We start from the raw sequence: 20,664 nt of genomic DNA, 5'->3' as shown, positions 1-20,664 counted from the left end.
TTACCACAAAAGTTGTATTTTATTTACACAACTTCTTACAAAGGAGCTTTTACACGCTTTAGGTAGGCTCAACGTTGAAACTGCTTTTCTTCCCGTGAAACAACTGACAAATTTTCACATTCTTGGTCCTTTCACAATTTAGTGACACTAAATCACTTTTTAGAAAATTAAGAAGCAATTTAAGCTGATTAGCATCTAAAAGTCAGTGAAAGTGTGAAATACCTGTAAGTAAACGCACAAAACACGGGTGCAAGGGCACCAGAGCGTGCCCCGCTGGAGAACTGCGCACGTTCTCTGTGGCCGTTTTACTCTGTGTTTGCACTGTGCTCGGCCCAACGTGGCCGCCACCAAAAATCAGACACTTCAGCGGCTGGAAATCCTGCTGTTTCGATCTGATTTTTTTCCCCCAAAGAATACAAAAGCAGTCTATGAAATGTAAAATAAACAGGAGTACTCGGGCAGGCACGTGGCGGGCCGGCTGCAGCGCGCTGGCACTTTCCCGTCTCTCTCTGTGCATGGAGTGCTTCACCGAGCCACTCGGGAAGAATTTATTTTCTTGATATCGACTTGGCTCAGAATCAACGTCCCATTTTTGAATCTTCCAACCTGTCCAATCCGTCCACTTGACAAAATACTGGGAGCAGACTTCTTCTTTTTGGATTTCCTACATTTAAAGTGCGAGAAAGGTGTATAATTAAGCTTATAAAGAAGGATTTCAGCACCACCATCCAGGCCACCAAGGTCTGCTCCTGCACACTCCTGGTCCTCTCCCGCGCATGGCCGCCTGCCCCACTGCGGCCCCGCTGGCCTTCCCTGAAATGTGCCAACTGCCTTCCTGCCTCAGGGCCTTTGCACTGGTTTCTTCTACGTTGAATATTATGGTACCAGATCTCTTCTGCAGGCTGTCGAAGAGAATCTTTACTCTTTACTCACTTCTCAACTCAGATGTCCCCTCCTTAGAACGACATGCCAGCCCACCCAGTGATTTTTCTCTCACAATGCCTTGATTTCAACCTCTTCACAAAACATGCCACTACCTGAACCCCCTTCTATATCTGTCTGTGTGTTTTGGTGTTTCCCTCACTGCAACCTAAGCTCCCCCAGGGCAGAAGGGAGCCTCAGTGTGATCACACCCCCTCAATGTGATCATGGCTGAACCCCCAACACCTAAGACACCTGTGTGCCCGGCACACAGCGGGCCCCCCACAGACATACACAGCCAGACCAAATGAGCGCACTCCGGCACACGCACGCTCGCAAGCAGTCCAAGAAAAAGGTTAAGACTAAGGGAGTTGATTCTGAAGCAGTAATTCGAGGACAGAGAAGAAGGTGCTTGAACAAAAGCTAAGAAACAGGCAAAGAGCCGCAGAATCAATGTCCCATTATTCAAATGATGGTGCCCGACCTCACGTGGGACGTCAGAGCCCCACACTGTGCTGTCCCAGCAGCAGGCTCTCCCAGGAGGGGACAGAAGTCACGTCATTGGAAAATCGATCTGACTTCTCCTCTAGTCACCGCGCGCCTCTGGTCTTTGACAATGGGCGACTGGAGGAGGTTCCCGACTCAGTCCTCAGGGAGTTGTCTGACGTCGGGCAATTTGCAAAAGCCCATCTTCCCTTCCAGGGCTTGATTAGGACACAGGCTGATGCCACACACAGTCAAGGCCTTACTTTCAGGGCCCGTCGACAGGCCTGTCCCAATCATCCCATCCCGGTACCTGACAGGATCACTCACCCGTCGTCTCGCCCTTTCCTCTTCTTTTTCTTGAAAATATCTGTCTCCCGGGCCTGATTTCAGAATTAAAGAAAACATACGTGTCAGTAATGGATAATGGAGACTGGGAAAAAAGGCAAGAGGGGTGACCGAAAGCCACAGAGATACCATTTATTTTCAGCATTTTTTTGAGGAGGCATGTTAAACACAGCAGACTCAAAGTTTCATCCTAAAACCCTTCCAGGAATGTGAAAGGCAACTCGGAGAAAACGGACAGTAGAAATGTCAAATCTTCCATTTTAGGTGAAAAGAAGACTACAAAATCTACTGGCCTTGTGGTTTTTCATAAACCCTTGAGTCCTGTACAACGTAAAAAGCCAAAAAATGACCAAATACAAGAAAAAGATCAGAGCAGCTCCCAGCAGCTGAACAGGAGTTTGCTATTTCAAAGCAAAACTTTCATGTAAATAAGCCAGACTAGGTGGCTGGTATTACGAAATTGACTTAAAGAGGTGGAGAGCATGGTCATTTAACTTCAGATTTGCTGTTGTCTACACTGCTTTCCAAGCACCAGGAATTCCGCTGTGGCAAACTGCAACCAGCTTTCTGTTCTGGTTAAACAGAGTACAGGAAAGGCCACCACACCCACCATTCTCTTTCCTTCTTCCTTTGCTGCCTTTTTTTCTTTGATCTGTTCCTGCAAAACCTTGTAATTCACGTAACTGTTTTTGGGAGGCTGAAATGAAAAAGGACACGTATTATCATTTTGTTATTTTTCGGAAACTCCCGGCGCCCCCTGCCCCGCCTTGCCCGGGGCTCCCCGCTGTCCTGCACCGTGTCTTGCGGGAGGAGGCAGGAGCCCTCACCTTAGCGCCCAGCATGATGGCGCGTTCCTGCTCCAGGACTCTCTCCTTGCCTTTTCCGTAACCCGTGATCCCAAGCCGGTGCACTTCCAAACGAGCCTGCAGACACAAAGCAGAGTCACACCGGGGGCCTTCTGAAAGCTCCACAGAGGAAGTCCAGCCCCAGGAGAACCGCACGCCAAGCACTCTGATGTGTCCTCATGACCTGCAGCGGCTACGACTAGCAAGCATTCTGCCGTGGGCGGTTTCAGAGCTTTGCGGAGGTTTCCTATAAAGTTCCTTAACCTCACAACACCGTCCTCCCACGCTTGTGGACCATGTGGCCAGCTGAAGCAAAGACTTATCTCTGCACAAATGAGTAACAAAACTAGGATTACATGCAGAGCTCTGGAGTACTTTAGGATGCACCTAAGACAAGCTATTATTCGTAAAGACAATAATTAGAAGCACCTCTGCTGACACACCTACTCACACTTGGAGACCCGTTTCCACAGCAGCTTCAAACACAGATCTAAGTTCCTTCTTTAAAATGTTATTGTAGGGGGAGGGTATAGCTCAACTGGCAGAGCGCGTGCTTAGCATGCACAAGGTCCTGGGTTCAATCCCCAGTGGCCTCCTCCAAATAGAAAAAAATAAATAAACCTAATTACCTCCCCTTCATCGAACAGACAAACAAAAACAAAACAAAAAACCCCACAATATTGTAGAAGAGAAAACATCGCCAACACCCACTGCTGGCAGTTGAGTTACTTCCTTTTTTCGCACACGTTTTTAAGACCTAGTTACAACCACAGCACACACACACCCCTGCTTTTCTTATTTACATCATATCACAGACGCTGTGGTCACAAACTGGCGTGTTGTAAATGACTGCACAATATTCAATCAGGTAAGCATAGTGTGATTTGCTTAACCATTTCCCCGACCGCTGGACATGTGAACATACTCATTTTTGGCATTATAAAGCTGAAAAAAATTAATAATTTCAAAACACATACCTTTTCTAAGTTAAATTCTTGTATATCCACATCTTTCTCAAGGATACTAGTTTTGGTCTGAAAAGAAAAAAAATTCTTATTAAGGTCATCTGTTTCTGTTCCTACATCAATACAGGAACCAATAGAGTAATTATGTTTTTAAAAGCCTTCAAACTGGCCCAGACGCCTAAACACCAAACAATAATACGTGCTCATCACTCAAAACCCTGGGTAACAGCTAACGGAAGAAAAATAGAGAAGATAAATTCAAGGTTTTAAAGCTTAAGAAAGGACTGATAAGAAACTAAAAAAGAAAAGCCAGTTAAGAGAAAGACCACTGTCTGTGTCTCATGCACCGTGTGTGGAAAATTCTGTCTGGTGGGGGATTTAGAAAAGGCTAACTATCTCAGCAGGGATTTTAGAGGGTAAAAAATCGTATTTAAATAATTCTTCCTCTTTTCTTCCCTCCCATCCAGCCATTAGAATAATGGCTAACAAACTCTTGAGCTGAAAATTTTTCAGGAACATCAGGTTTCTACAAACGGTGGCGTTTGGGTTTATAATTTCCAATAGAAAATAATGAAACTGCAAAAGTCTTCAAAATATGTGACTTTTTACATCAATATATCCCCCGGCTGTGGTTAGCAACACACAGATTTAACCAGAAGTTTGGGACGTGAAGGAAAACTGTACTGTTAAATCCGGCCGAGGACAGCGGTCACTCAGCAGCAGCCCCCAAATCTGGACGACAGGAAGCGGGCGGTCCGGCTGTGCAGGGTCCCACAAGCAGCCCCGGCCTCCGGCTCCGCAGGGCGGGGGCGCGCCCTGCAGTCTGCTGCCCCGGGCTCCTCTCCACGCGGGAGCTCACGCTGGCTTCCCGCGTCACTGAGTCGTGGGTGTGTGGCTCAGCCACTGACTGTCCCCTAGACGACGGCTTCGGTCTCCAGGAGGAGCCTGCACTACCCTCTCGGGGCTGGGCTGCTGCGATGAAAGGGGTCAGGTGCGACAGGTCGACGCGGGACACTGGGGGGAACAGAGGCCAGGGTTCAGAGGCTGACTGTCCTGATACCAAAGGAGTGTAAAGCAAACCAACAGGCCGCCCTCCCCGATGCTAAAACTGTTGGTTGATTCATTCTTCACTGAGAATGACTTTAACCCAGAGGCTATGCTCCAAGAAGGAGAAAACAGGCTAACAATCTCAGAAGAAGAGACAGACCCTCAGAGTTCCTCCTGAAGATTCACTGAGGTCAAGAGGACTGTCGCCCTGTAAAATGCCCTGACTGTCAGCACCTTTGCTGTCCACCTCAAGGCAGACTCACGGTCTTTAAGACACCCGCCTGCTGCGACTCCCTCTGTCTGGCAAAGCAGTAAAGCTGTTCTTTTTTTTGCTCCCAAAACTCTGTCTCCGACTCTCAATTTGGCTATCAGGGCACAGAGGCCAGTTTTTTGGCAACATTACTTTATCGAGATCCCTGGCTTTTGTTATGCTTGTGATTTTCTTCAGACAACCACGAATTACACAGAATCAAACGCCTTCATTAAGACACAGAGCTTCAGCGAAAAATGAAAAATTAAAAAAAAAAAAAGACATGGGGGACACTGTGTGAAGTACTTCCATATACCTACCCTAGAAAGTCTTATTTCCTTGTTCATGACCGGAAAAAATTCTACTCTATTTTGAAGTTAGGGTATTTTTCCCAATGGCAGGCGCATGGACTGACTGCACCTGATAAACAGTAGTATCACTTTTGCAGAACAAACAGATTAAGTCTTAATGATGTCAGGATCATATCCAAATCCTCCAATACAAATTCTGTATTTAAAAAACTATATGCCTTTCACAGATCTCCAAAATCCCATGGTAACACCGACTTCCTTTTCTAAATATTTAAAAAGTTCTTCCTCTCTTTTCTTCCCTCTCACCCATCCAGTGAAGTAATGGTAATTAAGCTCCTCTGAGTGGAAATTCTTTAGGTCTCTTGCAATACTGGTGATATCAGATGCCCTAGGCAAACCTGTAGCTAGAATATCGACCAGCATGAGAAATAACAATCTAAAGAGGACTTACACACTGCAATTCCGGGCCAACTGGGTGAGGCCCAAAGCCCTGGGTCCTGGGGACAAACTGGCACATGGAGGGGAGGCACGTGGCCTCTGACGTCCTGACCGTCCCGGCACGGGCCCCACAGAACAGCCAGTCCTTGCTCACAGGCCTCCGCTCAGCCTGGCTATGGGGACGCCCGGGCTGAGGGGCTGTGGAGCCCCCGGGGGCACCTGGTTGTGTTCCCAAGCCCCGTGAGAACATTTCAGCAGAACTGTGTTAGCTCTGCAGCTGTTGATGTGGTTCTGAGAAAGGCCCTGGGTTCTGATCTGAAACCATGCCCCCGGGGTGACCAGACGTGATGGCTAACAGGAATTCCTGAGCTCGTCCTGCAGGGCAACGACAGGGGACCGGCTTGTCAGAGCCCCTCTGCTGGCTCGGGACCTGCCTTCCCTGATGCAGCTCGCTCTAAGTTTTCTTGTTTTTCTTTCTCTTTTCCTCACTTTAACTTCATCCCTGCCCAGCGTCCTGCAGCCCAACTGTTTCACAGGAACTGGGAGCCAGCTCCTGCCCAGTGCAGCCTGTTCACGCAGGCTGGGATCAGCAACCCCAAAACTGGACCCGCACAGGCAGCCAATGAATGGCCTGCAGGGGTCTGAGGGCTGGAACACCTCCCTCAGACCACGCTCTGTGCCTCCACTTGTGAACCTGCAGAAGCCTGTATCCCAGATGTGCCTGCGCAGAACACCGATGGCCTCACCTAGTCCCCCACCTCCGATCAGCTCTCCCCATGCCTAAGACCACCCTGAGCATCCCAGAAAGACCCCAACCTCCTTGCCTTCAGGGAGGCGGATCTGGGACTTGTTCCCCCATCTCCTCGCTCGGCTGCCTTGTGAATAAACTTTCTCCGCTGTAAACCGCGGCGTCTTGGCGTCTGGCTTGCCGAGCATGGAGCAAGCAACCTGGTCTAGCAACAGAGCCTCCTTTACGATCAAAGCAAACACCTGGGAAAAACTCCTTGCTAGTTATTTCATGATCCTGAGTCTATTAGCAAACCCGACTGCTACCTAACTTAATTTCTATTTTTAGCTTTATTTTTCTTTTTATTGAAAAATAGTCAGTTTACAATGTTGTGTTAGTTTCTGGTATACAACATAATGTTTCAGTTAGACATATATATATATTCCCCATACTTTTTTCACTATAGTTTATTACAAGGTATTGAATGTAGTCCCCTGTGCTGTACAGTAGGACCTTGTTGTTTATTTTATATATAGTGGTGTGTATCTGTTAATCCCAAACTCCCAATTTATCCCTCCATCCCACCCCTTCCCCTCCGGCAACATGTTTGTTTTCTCTGTCTGTGAGTCTGCTTCTGTTAACAAGTATTTTTAGCCCTAAAACCACTTCAGTACGTTACTCATAATGCATCCCCTGATTTAGAAACAATCGGTGGCCCCCTGTCTTCTTCCCCCGTCCTCGCTGGGGCAGCAGGCACTACTGCCTACAGGCCACGCGGGGTCCTCCTCTACTTCCAGGCACACAGAACTGGGCTTTGCTGCCCACCTGAAGTCAGGCACGGCCACGTGACTCTCTCTGGCCGAAGAAATATGAGCAGAGGGAAGTATGGCCCTTGCACGTGGGACCTTTAGGAGCCACTCATCAAGCCCCCTCCTTCCCCAAAGCAACTAAGAACCTTCCAAATGGTGGAGCCCTTATCACCCCGGGTCCCTAGATCAGGCTGGTGTGGACCACAGCATCCTGCCCCCGCCAATCCCGACCAACACGTCACATGAAGGGGAAGAGAGTTAACTTGCCTTTAAACCACTGAGGTACAGGGACCACTTGTTATCAAACCGCCGAATCACCCACCATGAAGCCTGACTGTCCCATACATCAGAGAGAGAAATGTCTGGGGATTTTGAGAGCTTGCCTGTTAGGCAACAAGGAAGAAAGCAAGCTACAAAAAGAAGGAACAGCTGGGGAGAAAGGTGTGGGGTGAGGGGGACGCAGGCGGCCAGTCCACAGGCTCACGCAGTGAACTTTGGGACGCGCTGACTTGCTGACCAGAAGTATTTTCTCCTGTGCTGATTAGAGTTTTGATAAGATTTTTATTCTATTAGTTACACCGTCCAGTCTTAGTCTAATTAGAGAGAAGCTAAGTAAATAAACACCCTCTTTTGAAAATGCCAGCACTTCTAGGAATAGAAAGAAATTTTTTCATGTCTTATCCAACTAGACTCCTGTCTCCTGAATACTTATCTGACACTGGATCTACTGAAGAGCAGAGGGTGCAGGATAATTAAAGGGCAACGCCGAAGCCTGGAGGATTTCAGGGCAGCCCTGGGGAGCGATCTGGATCCTGCGGAGACTATGAAGGCAGTGAGAACCTGGGGCAATAACCCGGAACAATGTCTTTGTGTTGGGGAAGGTTCCCGCGCAGTGCACTTGCCACTCCAAGGGCAAAGAGGCGACCTAGCCTACGCTCCCTCTTGCTAGTGCAGACGTAAGGCGCACAGCTTTGCAGCCAGAAAGCCTGGGGTCTGCACCCGAGTTCCAGCACTTACTCCACAACCACAATCCTTTATCTGGAATCCTGAGAAAATCCAGAAGCGTCTACATTTTGGAAAGGTAATACTGGGAATATACGGAATATACTGAGTAACGTGTACCACTTCCAGCTGGGTCCAAGACCACAAGCCGTAATTAAGCACGCTCCTGTTTCTGCAGCAACACCTATGAATATTCACATCAAATGCAACCAACAAAAATAACTCCGAAGCCTCCTATCAGTTCAGGTCAGGTTTTGCTGCCAAATAAATTGGCACCAAACTTAAAAAACTAGCTAACTTGTGCTTTCCAAAGCTCTGGGGCTTTGGAATTCCAGGTATGGGACAGCGGGGTGACTGTTTAAATGCAGGCAAATAGTTGAACCTCTCTAGGCATCAATCTTTGCAAATTGAAGACGGCACAGGCACTGTGAGGATTCAATAAGACACGGAATTCATTAATGAATGGAAATAATCACTTTTAGAACACAGGAAGCACCCAGGAGATACCGGTGAAGATTTATTTAGCAATTCGTTATCTGCTCAGAAGCAGTCAGTCTACGTGGCCCCTCTGACCTATGGTACGCTATTCTGGGATTTCTACTCTGCCCTCCTCATCTCTTCTCTATGTAGGCCACAGAAGAAGCTAAGGTTCACGAGGTGGACCATCGCTCACAGTGGACAAATCACACTGACAAGACATACTCTAACGGCCAAATAATACTTAGATCATTTTAACCTGCACTGGACTCTCTTAAGAGCACAGGAATTTTCTTCCTCGTGGGCAGCCCTGCACTCATTCAAGAGTGGGTTCCTCCACTCAGTCCTCAAATCACAAGTCTGGGCCGCTCCACTTTGAACCCGGACGCCTGCAGTAAACTCCTCACTCAGCTCACCTCTGATCCACTTCGTGCCCTTGCTTACAATTCTAAGGTGGCGTCCCATGAACTTTCAACTGAAGTCCAAAGGCCCCGCCTATTGTCCCCAGAAGCTGGTGGGGGCTGGCCTCCTCTCCCGGCAGCTGTCACCAGTCTCCCCTCTGCCCTCCGCCCACCGGCCTCCCAGCTCCTCCAACACCTCGGGCCTCTCGGGGCCTCCGGGCACCTGCAGTGCGCTCCTCCCTGCCAGCACGACTCCTCTCCCTCCTTTGACAGAGCGCTACCCAAAGTCACCTCCCCGAGACTTCCCAACCACTGGCTCTGAAGGAGACTCTCCCTGTTTCTCTCTTTCCTTCAGGGCGTTTTTAACTATACTAGTAATTTAGCCAGGCTCTGCCTGACTCCACTAGTGAAGGGTGCTGGGCCCACTGACGTCCTTCAAAGTCCACCGACCTCCATTCCTGGGCTCTCAGACGTCTGCCTGCGATCCCTCAGCAGATACAGTGCATTCTCTACTGGGCGCGCTTGCCCTAACAAACTAATACCCTAGGTCATGCCTGATCTCACAGTAGCTCGGGCTGGCTCCTTTCAGCCCACCTTTCCACCTTCACAGTCATAAACCCCACCACCCCTTCACGGGCCCTAAACTTCTTACCTCATCTACAACCAGTCAGACTTGCCCACAAGGCGATCAGGCACCTTGTGACCCCACCTTATAAAACACAACAACCAGCCCTTGGGGCTCACACAGGCACCCCTTGCCTGTGTGGCCCCCTGGGGTCTATGGCAGCGTACCCCGAATAAACTCCTTTTCTACTCTCATATTTTATCTCTGGTAAATTCTTTTACCAACCTGACCATGCGTCACCATGTCCCCATTCAGGCCACCTCTCTGTGTCCCACAACAGACGACACACTCTGTGAGGACTGTATCTTGTTTACTGTGGGATCTTGTGGGTCTGGCAAATAGTAGGCACCCAATTATTCATGGGATAAACGAGTAAGTGGCCTCTTACCTACTATTTCTTGTCAAACTACTTACTTCTCTGGTCACAGCTTTACAAATGGGACCTGATCAGGAAGTTCACGTATAGGTTAGATATTTGTAACGGGCAAAATATTATATAAATGGTGGCCAAGTCCCCAGATAAGTCCATTCAACGGGATTCTGGGCACCGACTTCGGAGCAGCGTGGAGGGTTTCCCCACACATCCAGCAGGCAATGTTCCCACACCAGCTGGGTGTTCCATGATTCAATTCTGACACCGTCCACAGAGACCGCATCAGATTCCACAGGTTAGGGGCTCAGTCCTGCAATACTTCAGGGGTGAAGCAAGCCCTGGCTGTTACCTGTTGTGCTTCTGACCGACCGCCTACAGACTGGAAGCGCCCATGACCCCCTCCTTGGGTTCAACAAATTTGCCAGAGTGGCTCACAGAACTCAAGAAACCCGTTTACTTCCTAGATCACCAGTTTATGATAAAAGGACGAGACTGGGATACAGCCAGACGGAAGACAGGCAGAGGGCGAGGTGTGTGGGCAGGGGCGGGGGGCTTCCACGCCCCATCCGCGCGCCACTCTCCCGGCAGCCGCACGCGCTCACCAGCCTGGAAGCTCCCAAAGAGCAGGAAACTAACCAACCAATGGCCTCCCCACTGCTAAAGCTCTTCGCTGATTCATTCTGACCTAAAAGTGTTGCAGCTTGTTTTTCTCTTTTCTCTGACAAACCCCCGTCTCTGCTTCACTTGCTCGACTATTTTTGTGCTAAACAGCCCCCAACCTTCCCATGACGCTCTCCCCTCCCTGTACATTATTTACCCAGAATAGTTTAGCCTTTAACCCAGAAGCTGTGCTCCAGGAAGGTGGTCACGGGCTGACAGCCTCCGAAGAATGAACAGACCCTCCAGAGTTTCTCCAGGACACCAGGTGGATTCATCAAGATTACGAATACAGCGCCCCAGAAAAACGTCTTGATTATTGTAGCCTTTCTGCTGCGTCTGGTTTTCCTATAAAACCCTAGGATGCCAACTCCAAGATGGATTCACCATCTCTGAGGCACTAGCCTGCTGTGACTCCCTTTTGCTGGCAAAGCAGTAAAGATGACCTTTCTTAATTCTCCCAAAACTCTGCCTCCAAGTCTCAATTTGGCTCTCGGGGTAGAAGCTGGTTTTTCAACAACACTCCCCAAACCAAACCCTGTCCTTTAAGGGTTTCAGAGGTTTCAGGACACAGGCATGATTGGTAAAATCACTGGCCACTGGTGATTGGTTTAACCTCTGGCCCTTTCCCCTCCCTAGAGGTCAGGGGGTAGGACCGTGAGTTCCAACCCTCTAATCACAAGGGTGGCTCTCCTTGTACCGGCCCTCATTGAAGGATGCTTTCCAAGTTCCTCCACTAACACAACACTTTTACCGTGCTCCTCTCTTTTGCAAGCCCAAGGGTTTTAGAAGCTCAGTGCCAGAAACAGAGACAAAGACCAAATATCTATTTCTTATTCTAAATCACCATATCATACCCCCGGAAATCTGTCTCAAGACACAATGCAGTTTAATCATTATTTGCGGCACAAGCCTAAATTCTGGGAAAAGAAGGTCATTTACTCAGTATCTCTTGTGTTCTCAAGAATACTTCGAAGATGACCGACCAGCTGATTCCAGGATCCATCAATGGAGACTATCACTATTTTATCACAGATTTCTTGCTGATTCTGCGTCTGTTTGAAATGTCCTATGATGACTTGTAAGCTCGCAGAGAGCAGAGGCCACAGCATGTATATTTCCCCATGTCACACAGAGTCTTCGCACAGCACTGTATGTGGGGCCAACTGGCACCCTTCAGAGTCCAACGACCCCTACTCTTGGGCTTGCAGATGTCTGCCTGCGATCCCTGAACAGATAAAGTACATTCCTTTCTGGGCGTGTTCACCCTAACAAATTAATACCCTAGGCCGTGCCTGATCTCACGATAGCTCGGGCTGGTTTGTTTCAACTCACATCTCCACCTTATCACAGTCATACATCCCTCCACCCCTTCACGGACTCTAAACCTCTTACCTCACCTACAACCAAGCAAAGACTTGTGTACAAGCCGATCAGGCACCCTGTGACCCCACCTTATAGAAGACCCCAACAACTGGCCTGTGGGGCTCACACGGGCACCTCTCGTCTGGTGGCCTGCTGTTGCCTATGGCAGCGTCATCTAATGAACTCCTTTACTGTTCTCCTCGTCCATCTCTGCTAAATTCATTTACCACCCATGTCACCATGTCACCAGCCCACATGTGTCCCACAACACTAAGTGACCTAGTTACTCCCCGCTGATTAGTCTTTGTCCAGCATACCTGCCATTAATAACTAGCTTTATATTAATTTGTAGTTACTTACATGTTGCAATGTCAACATTCTAAAGTCTCTTTATGGACGAATGGGTTTTTATTGTGTCTGCATTCTGTCTCCTTAGCCAGATACATTAACGTTTTCAAAAGACACATCTGAAGAGGGGAAGAGGGGGTATAGCTCAGGGGTAGAGCGCGTGCTTAGCATGCATGAGGTCCTGGGTTCAATCAACAGTCCCTCCATTAAAAAATTATAATTTTAAATAAATAAATAAACCTAATTGCCTCCTCCCTCCCTCGGCCAAAAGACACACTGTAAAAAGGAGAAAAGGGCAGAATGCCTAGGACGGCTAATAACTTTCGCTAAGGTGAGAAGTCCAGACTGGAGAAAGAGCTGAGGGTCCTGAGAAAAGCCAACTACAACAGAAAAGGGGGCCTTTGGAGCAGGAAGAAAAGGAATTCAACAGCCTGCTGCACGTGTTCTGTTATTAAGGGGCGGGGAGACGTGGACTCACTCAATGCCAACTGTTTTGTCCTTTCTACTAGGAAGAAGACGCTCCATTCTAGAAAGAGGGGCACGAGCGAGTCTAAGAGGAACATGAAGACAGAGACCTTTGAGGAAACAAGGGAGGGTGCCGAGATGCTCCATGTCAGTTCGGTTCTCCCGATGCAGAACTGTGCTGCACAGCAGTGCTTTCCAACTTTCCTCAGCACGGCCCACGCAGAAAACAGGGACATCTGTCTAGCTCGCTGTGGCTCACCACGGTAACACCAGTCCCCGCAAGCTCCCTAGCCGGCCAGCTTGCGGGCTCTGGCTACAAGGGCCGAGGAAATCCAGGTCTGCTGTAACAGCTCCCAGTGCTCAGTATTTGCAGTACTGTAAGAGCTGGAAATCTGATCTAGAATCCTAAAATAAAGGTAGATAAAAGATGCTGGAGAGCTTGACAGGAAGTGCTACTTAATTTCTAGAAAAGATGTGGTAAACACTGGGCACTAGCCTGGGTTCACCTGCTCATAAAGAACCTGCAAGCCTGTCTTTGTGGTGGGTTGAACTGTGGACTCCAAAAAGATATGTCCGTGCTCTCATCCCAGGAATCTGTGAATGTGATCTTACTTGGAAAAAGTGTCCTTTAAGTGTAAGTAAGTGGAGGATCTCATGATGAGACCCATCTGAGGTTTGGGGTGGCCCTAAATCCAGGGACAGGTATCCTTGAAAGAGAAAGGTGGGAGATGTGAGACTCAGACACACAGGGGACAAGGCCATGCAAAGACAGAGGAAGAGTTCAGACTTATGCAGCCACCAGAAGCTGGGAGAAGCAAGGAGGAATTCTTCCCTTTCAGAGGGGAGCATGGCCCAGCCAACACCACGGTTTTGAACTTCTGGCCTTCAGAACCGGAAAAGAAAAACTTACTGTACAGGAGCCCAGGGAACTAATACAATCTACTTTTCTTTTTACGAGATAAAAACTTTATAGGGCATGGGGAATTCAACAGAGATGCAGTGTCTGGGTTTTTGCAGTGAATTTGACAAAAACTTGTGAAAAAAGCCTGAATGAGCCTCCACCCTCTCTCGTGGACGGAACTCTGAGTGAGACTTACAAGGTCAGTCTGAGATTGCTGCTCGGCAAAATCAAGCTGCTTTCCATCAGAATGGAAAGCACTTTTTGCCTGCTTTGTTCCACACTATATCCCAGTGTCTAGAACAGTGGCAGGAAGTAGCTGAATGATGGGGTTTTCTTGCTCTGAGCGTGAAAAGGTTAACTCCGCAGGCCTGGGTTGATCAAACCCCACACACACCCCCCAGAAGGTCTTGTTTCCATGACTGGCCCTTGGCTGGCTCCTGGGAACTGAGCGCTTAGAACGCAGCCCGGTCAGAGTGTTTCTGCACAGCTAAGGCCTCAGCTACGCTCCACCAAGTGTGTCCAGATTGTTTATACTAATGGTGGGGGGGCTGGATTTATGGTGAACACCTGTTTTTCTTCTGGGATCTAGCGCTCAAGTGACTAAGGTCAGTCTGCGTGCTTACAGGAGGGACTCTCAGTCAAAACTCGGACATACAGGCTGGAGCGAGCTTCCCTGGCTGGTAACACTTCGCCGGTGCCACATACATCACTGCTGGGGAAATTAGGCACATCCCATGTCCCTCTACTGGGAGGGGACAGCTGGCTCCTCTCAGACACTGTCCCATGCACCTCTTCCCTTTGAGGATGGATTTTACTCCGTATCCTGTGGCTGTAATGAATCGTCACGGTAGATATTCACCTGATACCACAATATCAGGGTTTATACACCGATTTCTTACCTTTGGGTTCTCATCTTGATCTGGCTTCTGTTTTCTTTTTTTATTTCTGCTGTGAAATTCCACCACTTCTACTTGCCCCTCGTTGTTCTTCAGGGGCGAGGGAGCTACCACAGCCCGAGAGGCTCCAGGTCCTGGAGGCACACCACCGGGGGTCACGGCGGGAGCACACTGCAGCTCTTCCCTGAGCTCCTGGAAGAAGCTGGAAGCGCTCCTCCTTTGGCCTCTCACCGCGGGTCCAGGTGGCAGAGCTGGCTCTGCAGCCGAGGCCACCAGGGCCCCCACGTCACTCTTCTTATTTTCTCTTTTCTTCCGGACCCTACTCTGTTTGGCCTCATCTTCTGTCTCTCCTGGGTGTTCAAACACAAAAAGGAAAAACAAGTATTTTGCATTTTGGGTATCAAGGATGTCAAATCACAGGAATGCATGTGTACCTAATGTCCCAGCCATAAACACCCAGAAATACACACAGAGGGAAAAAAAAAAAACATTTTTTTTCTTCAAATATGGGTGTATTTGCACAATGTGTAGAATTCAAAATGCATCTTTTCCCGGGTAACGATATTTATATCTTGGACTCTTAGCACAATTACTTTAGTCCTCACCTTGGTCCTACTAAAAGTATCATCATGGCAATATCCCAGGATCTGGGAATCCGGACACTGCAGCCAGTGTTTCTTTTGAACACTTCCTAGGGTTACAGGAAGGTACCACAGTCTTCCTATTTCCTTTCAGTTATGAATTAAGATGAACCTAAGACAAGTGGCTTAATTTGAATGTCTTTATTTTCTACTAAATCTCTGTCCCTCTCTTTAGCTGTTCAAACTCTGACCAGTCACCTGAGAAGGTTCTGAAGACAAGAATTCTAGGCTTCATCACTCAGTGTGAATATCACAGAGCTTTCTAAATATTAGCTGATCATTTCTGTTTGCTTCTATTTGCTTAGTCTTTTATTCAATAAATACGTACAACAGTCGACTGAACTTTGACATTAGGGATACAAAAGGAGTAGATACAGCCCATGCCCTCAGAGGTCCCGGCATAATTTCCAGCCTGTGCTGACATAAACTCTATTGAGGATTTTGTAGGATAGCCCCTTCCTTTAGGACTTTTTGACATGAGAGACTAAGTCTCTGTCTTCCAATATTCCCAAAGACACAGAGATGCTCTGTCCACAGTACAAGTCAATACAAGTGCAGGGAATGCAGCTAGACAGTCTGGGGCTTTGAACCCACACACTGTAAATTACTAGCTGAGTGAACTCCAGCAAGTTTTTTTAACCTCTAGTGCATATTTTTACAGTAATGGGATTTGTCTTGTAATAATGGTATTAATGACCATCTATTTCATAGAACTGTTGTGAACACTGAATGAGTACATGAAAAGCATGCATTATATGATAAATTCTCAATTTCTTTTTTTGCCTACTACTTTTATTCTTCAATAAGCTTAGAATTTTGTGCAGTTGTCTCCAAAATAAACTAGCAACATCATGCTACAAATTTAAGAAATATGTTTGGCCTTTAAAGGCACTAATGCCTACTGACATCTTTGGTGCATGAACAAGGGATGTCACTTTCCTGAAGCAAGTTCATCAGAGTGCGTAGGGCTGCCTCCCTACTGAAGTGCCAGGTGGCTGCCAATTTTATGGGGGGAGAGGGACAGGAGGATTAGGTTTTTTTTTTTTAAGGAAGGTACTGGGAACCCAGGACCTCATGCATGCTAAGCATGCACTCTACCACTGAGACATACCACCCCCGCCATCAATACTTAAGGGTAAGCTTTCTTAATTCTCCTCTTCCCCAATCAAGATAAAGGGCGTAAGGCATATTAAGTTGGTCAACCTATGGATAAAAGGTCGTGGAAAGCTTCATGTAAAAACGTTCTCTGGAGTCCTTGGCAGGGGACACACTGAAGGATGAGGCCCCAACGAGACAAGGTGGCCCCAGTGCCACAGGGTCGGATGGGTCTGGGGACTGGCGTGGGGAAAGGGAACTTTTCAAAGGTTCGGAATGAGTGAAAAGGGGTTGCTGTACCTTTCGAGAGCCCGAGGCCCCGCGTACACCTCCCCATTAAGTCTGAAAGCCTTGGTGCTTCTGACAAGGAAGCAGGCTGGTTCCCACATTCAGGGACGAGTTAGGAGGTTTGATTCATGAAGAGAAACATAACAGAGTCCAGTCGTGGGGAAGAGAGAAGGGTGATCTCAGACGGGAGTGTGTGCCGGACCCAGTGTCGGAACCAGGTCGGACGAGCGGAGGGGTGCTCGACGTTCAAGAACCTTTAGCCTGAGGGCGGAGGCCGGCCCAGTTCGGGGCGCACGGCGGACCCTCGGTTCCTCACGTCCGCTCTGCACGTGGGCGCCGAGGCCCTGCACTCACCAAAGTCGTAGAGGTTCTGGAGCAGATCGTCCAGAAGGGTCTGAGAAGCGGGCAGCGCGGAGGAGGCGGGCCCCGGCTCCTGCGCCATCGTGGGGCCGGCCGCGAGCCCGGCGGGACGGCGGCCGCGCGGCGCCCCGCTTCCGGGTTCCGACGGGCCGCGCGTGCGCCGCAGGTCCCCGCGCGGCTTCCGTCCCGGGCAAGATGGCGGCGCCCGAGGTCCGGCGGAGCGGCCGCAGAGGGTGCTGCCGCCCTAGGCGAGGTCGGGCCGCCCCGCGCGGAAGAACCGCCCCCAGCAGCAGCACCACCGCCACCGCTTAGCGAAGAATGCCAGGCCACGCCCGGGGCCGTAGCCGCAGCATGGATTCTTCCAGTTCATCCAACTCTTGTTTTTCCGTTGGCTCCACCAGTCCCGGCTCCGTCGTGCTCCTCTACTCGGTAGGCGCCCAGGGGAGCGAGGCCCGCGAGAGAGGACCCCCTTCTCCCGGTCCCGGCTTCCTTCAAGCTACGACCCCTGGCCCGACAGAGTGGGTCCCGAGACCCCCCAGGAGGGGTTGGGTGGTTGACTTGGTTTCCAAGGCAACGGTGTATCTCCGTGTGCGTGAATGAATGTCTGGATGCTTTTATAAGTTTCCACTGATGACGGTTTCCCCGCTTCCTTTCGGCTCGTCCCTTCCCTTTCCCACCACCAGACCCTGGGCCTTTAGAAAGCCCCTGACGTTGAAATGAGAAGGGAGAGTGGGGCTCTCCGTCTTTAGCGACGGCGAGTCGGGCTACGTTTTGGGCAAACCTGAGAACCTGCGGGTCTGAATCAGCCTGAAATAATCCAGTGGCTCTCCACCCCGCTCTTTTGCCCCCGTGATAATCCCGGGAGAGAGTGTATTTGGCTTGTATGTGAGCATAGAGTTTTTAAGACGTTATGTTTTTCATCTAGGAAGATTTGGGATTTCTGGAAATTTTTATTGTACGTTTTGTCTTTCATCCACCGTTGTACTTTTTTCCACAAGTCATTTTGGAAGACAACCAATGCCACCCAGCCTCTACAATTTGCCCTTTCAACCCACACCCCAATCCGCTCTCCGGGTTTTAATTGGTCTTTTTTGCCGACGGAATACTAGTTACAATTTTCCTGAAGAAATTATGAAGTGGAAGTCTTGTAGCTCTCAGGGTTGCACAACCCTGGGGCAGCAGACTTTTTTTAAACCACTAAATTAATTTTTATCTACCTTAGGAGGAAATAAGAGAATGCATGTTACCATGGCCTGGCTTAAATATAATGTCAATTTATGGAGGAAGATCGTAACACGGAAACACAAAAGAACGAGATAAACCAAAAACCCAGTTTCAAAAGAGTGTATATATGTATATATGGCCACCTTCGAATGGGGAAAGTAGTATTCTTTGAAACATGGAAACTTCTGTTCCCTTGCTGTCAAGAGCTGTGGGCTTCTAATTGCTAACTGTCCACTTCCCTGTGGTTTATCACTTGAACCTTTTTCTTCATTGACCTCGCACATATAGTGGTGAAATATTTCAACCTCATTTTCTGCCTACTACTCCAGAGCAGGAATGTAGGGAAGAGGATTACCGGGTAGCTCTGACTCCCCATCAGTAGCTTTTTCAGCCCTAAATGGGTTTGTGAATTGACTGACATCTTCCACATGTGTATTAAAAAAAAAGAGTTGATTTTGTATTTTTCCATTCACCAACGCTAAGGCTGGTCAGCTTTTTCACGTGGAAGACTAAAGCAATTGCATGTAAGCAGTGACCCTTGCTAGTCTTTTTTTTTTTTTTTTTTTTGAGATTTTTTGGGGGTTAGGTAATTTGGTTTATTTATTTACTTATGGAGGTGGTCCTGAGGATTGAGCCCTAGACACCATGCATGCTAGGCATCTGTTCTGCCACTTGTGCTACACCCTCCCCCCAACCCTCACTACCCTGTGAAAGTAAAGCAATCTTTACTTTCCTGTGAACCTGTACTTTTTCTGACTGTTTCAGTCCTTATTTATTTCCTCTGCAACACTCTTAATTGTGCAATACTCTGATCTAATATTAGAGATATTTGAGATATTTAAGGTACTGCTGATTGCAGAAAAACTACAGCAGTGGGAACTTTAAGTGTCCTAGTCAGTATTCTCAATGTCTGAGATACAGAAGTTAAAAAGCCCAACCCTGGCCTTTAAGGATTTGGAAGGAAGTCTTGAAAATAAACAAATAATGACAATTAAGTAAGAGCCTTGGTGGAAGCCCACGCAGCATCTTGTGAGAGTGCTAAGGTGGAGCACCTGGCCTCTTTGGAGCCTTGGGAAAGGCTTCTTAGAGAATGTGACACCTGAGCTAAGTTTTTGAGGAATAAATGGGAGGTAGGGGGGAGGAAGGCAGTCCTGGGCATCCACATAAGGAAACCACATGTTTGGGGCATGTTTGGGGGACCAAGTCAGGGGAGGGTGGAATAAGGGAACACGAGAAGTGAAACTAAAGGAAGTAGGCAGAATATGTTTCCTAAAGGAATTTCACACGTATGTTTAAGGATAAAATCTCAACTTTACCAGGCACCATTTGAGGATGATCAAATTTGTATTTTGGAAAGTCTAAGAAGACTTTCTAGGTTTTGGGCATGATTGTGTGGATAACCTCCTTTGCTTGAGTAGGGTCTGTAGAAAGGGAATCTGGTTGGCGAAGGAATCTGATAGCAGAAGCATGGAGCTCAGTTAGGACACTTGTTCCAGGGAAGGAGTGGAAGCCTGAAGTCAGACAGTGGCCGTGAGTCTGGGGAGAAGGGAGGCGGCCGAGTTTATGTCATGATCAGGACAGCTGAGTGTGGTGACTAAGATAGAGGCCGCAGTCTGAAGTTGACTCCTGGTTTCTGTGATTTGGCAGTTGGGTGAACCATGATGCCTTTCACTGATAAGACAGAGGAAAAGGAGCAGGTTTAGTCCGGGTAATACAGTAATTTTAGTCTGGGATGTGTTGAGCTTGAGCTGTGAGAGGCACCATGAATGATTTTTTAACTTGTAGACTATCATGTTATGGACCAGCGACATCACAAAGTGTCGGGGAAACATCCAAGTAGAGTTACAAATACGGTACCAGGGCAAGAGAGGAAGGACTGCCCTAAATATGTAGATGTGGCAGCCATCAACAGGTAGGTTGTATCCGAAGCCATAGGTGTGCTGGAAATCTTTCAGTGAGACCACAGATGAAGACTGGGGCTGGATAATCACCGGGGTACCCATTACCCAAACTACGGCTTCCTGTTAGAGTCAAAATGGAAATTCTAGACTCTTTACAGCGTCCTGCAAGACTCTGTAATTGAGCAGGTGCTCCCCCTTTCGTTTCCAGCTCTTGCTCGCTGGGCTTCAGCCACGCTGGCCTTCTGTTTCTCAGACAGTGAGCATGCTTCCTCTTCAGGGAGCTTGTAGTCCCCCCCATGGGGCAGGCTGTGTCTTCCCAGTCTTTGCACTGCTGGCTTTTTTAAATCATTGGGTTCTCAGCTCAGTTATCAGCTCCTCTGAGCGGCCTTTCGCAACCACTCGGTCTAGAGCAGCTCTCCAATCACTCTTCCCCACAAGTTACTCTCTTTTCCTCAGATTCTCTTTCCAGTGCTGGGCTCCAGCAGTCTTATACTGGTGCTC

The 20,664-nt window shown here is 48.5% G+C and overlaps 2 protein-coding genes across 2 annotated transcripts in view; one reads left to right on the top strand and one right to left on the bottom strand.

Annotated features, from left to right (window-relative positions):
- FSAF1 (40S small subunit processome assembly factor 1) lies at positions 1-17,189 on the bottom strand. The gene is made up of 7 exons (XM_010962834.3): positions 17,033-17,189; positions 14,658-15,004; positions 3,575-3,631; positions 2,580-2,675; positions 2,363-2,449; positions 1,735-1,787; positions 1-664 (listed from the first exon to the last, which is right to left on the bottom strand). Exons 1-7 carry the CDS (start codon positions 17,118-17,120, stop codon positions 526-528), a joined length of 867 nt encoding a protein of 288 aa, XP_010961136.2. The 5' UTR covers positions 17,121-17,189; the 3' UTR covers positions 1-525.
- A 23-nt stretch (positions 17,190-17,212) lies between these two features.
- GNPAT (glyceronephosphate O-acyltransferase) overlaps positions 17,213-20,664 on the top strand; it is a 29,541-nt gene continuing 26,089 nt past the window's right edge. Inside the window, exon 1 of the mRNA XM_010962833.3 lies at positions 17,213-17,467. Coding sequence (XP_010961135.2) covers positions 17,357-17,467 — 111 coding nt within the window. The 5' untranslated portion in view covers positions 17,213-17,356. The remainder of the gene's footprint in view (positions 17,468-20,664) is intronic.

This window comes from Camelus bactrianus, chromosome 11 (genome assembly GCF_048773025.1).
Source record: "Camelus bactrianus isolate YW-2024 breed Bactrian camel chromosome 11, ASM4877302v1, whole genome shotgun sequence".
Lineage (NCBI taxonomy): Eukaryota > Metazoa > Chordata > Mammalia > Artiodactyla > Camelidae > Camelus > Camelus bactrianus.
This window is presented reverse-complemented; position numbering and strand designations above follow the sequence as displayed.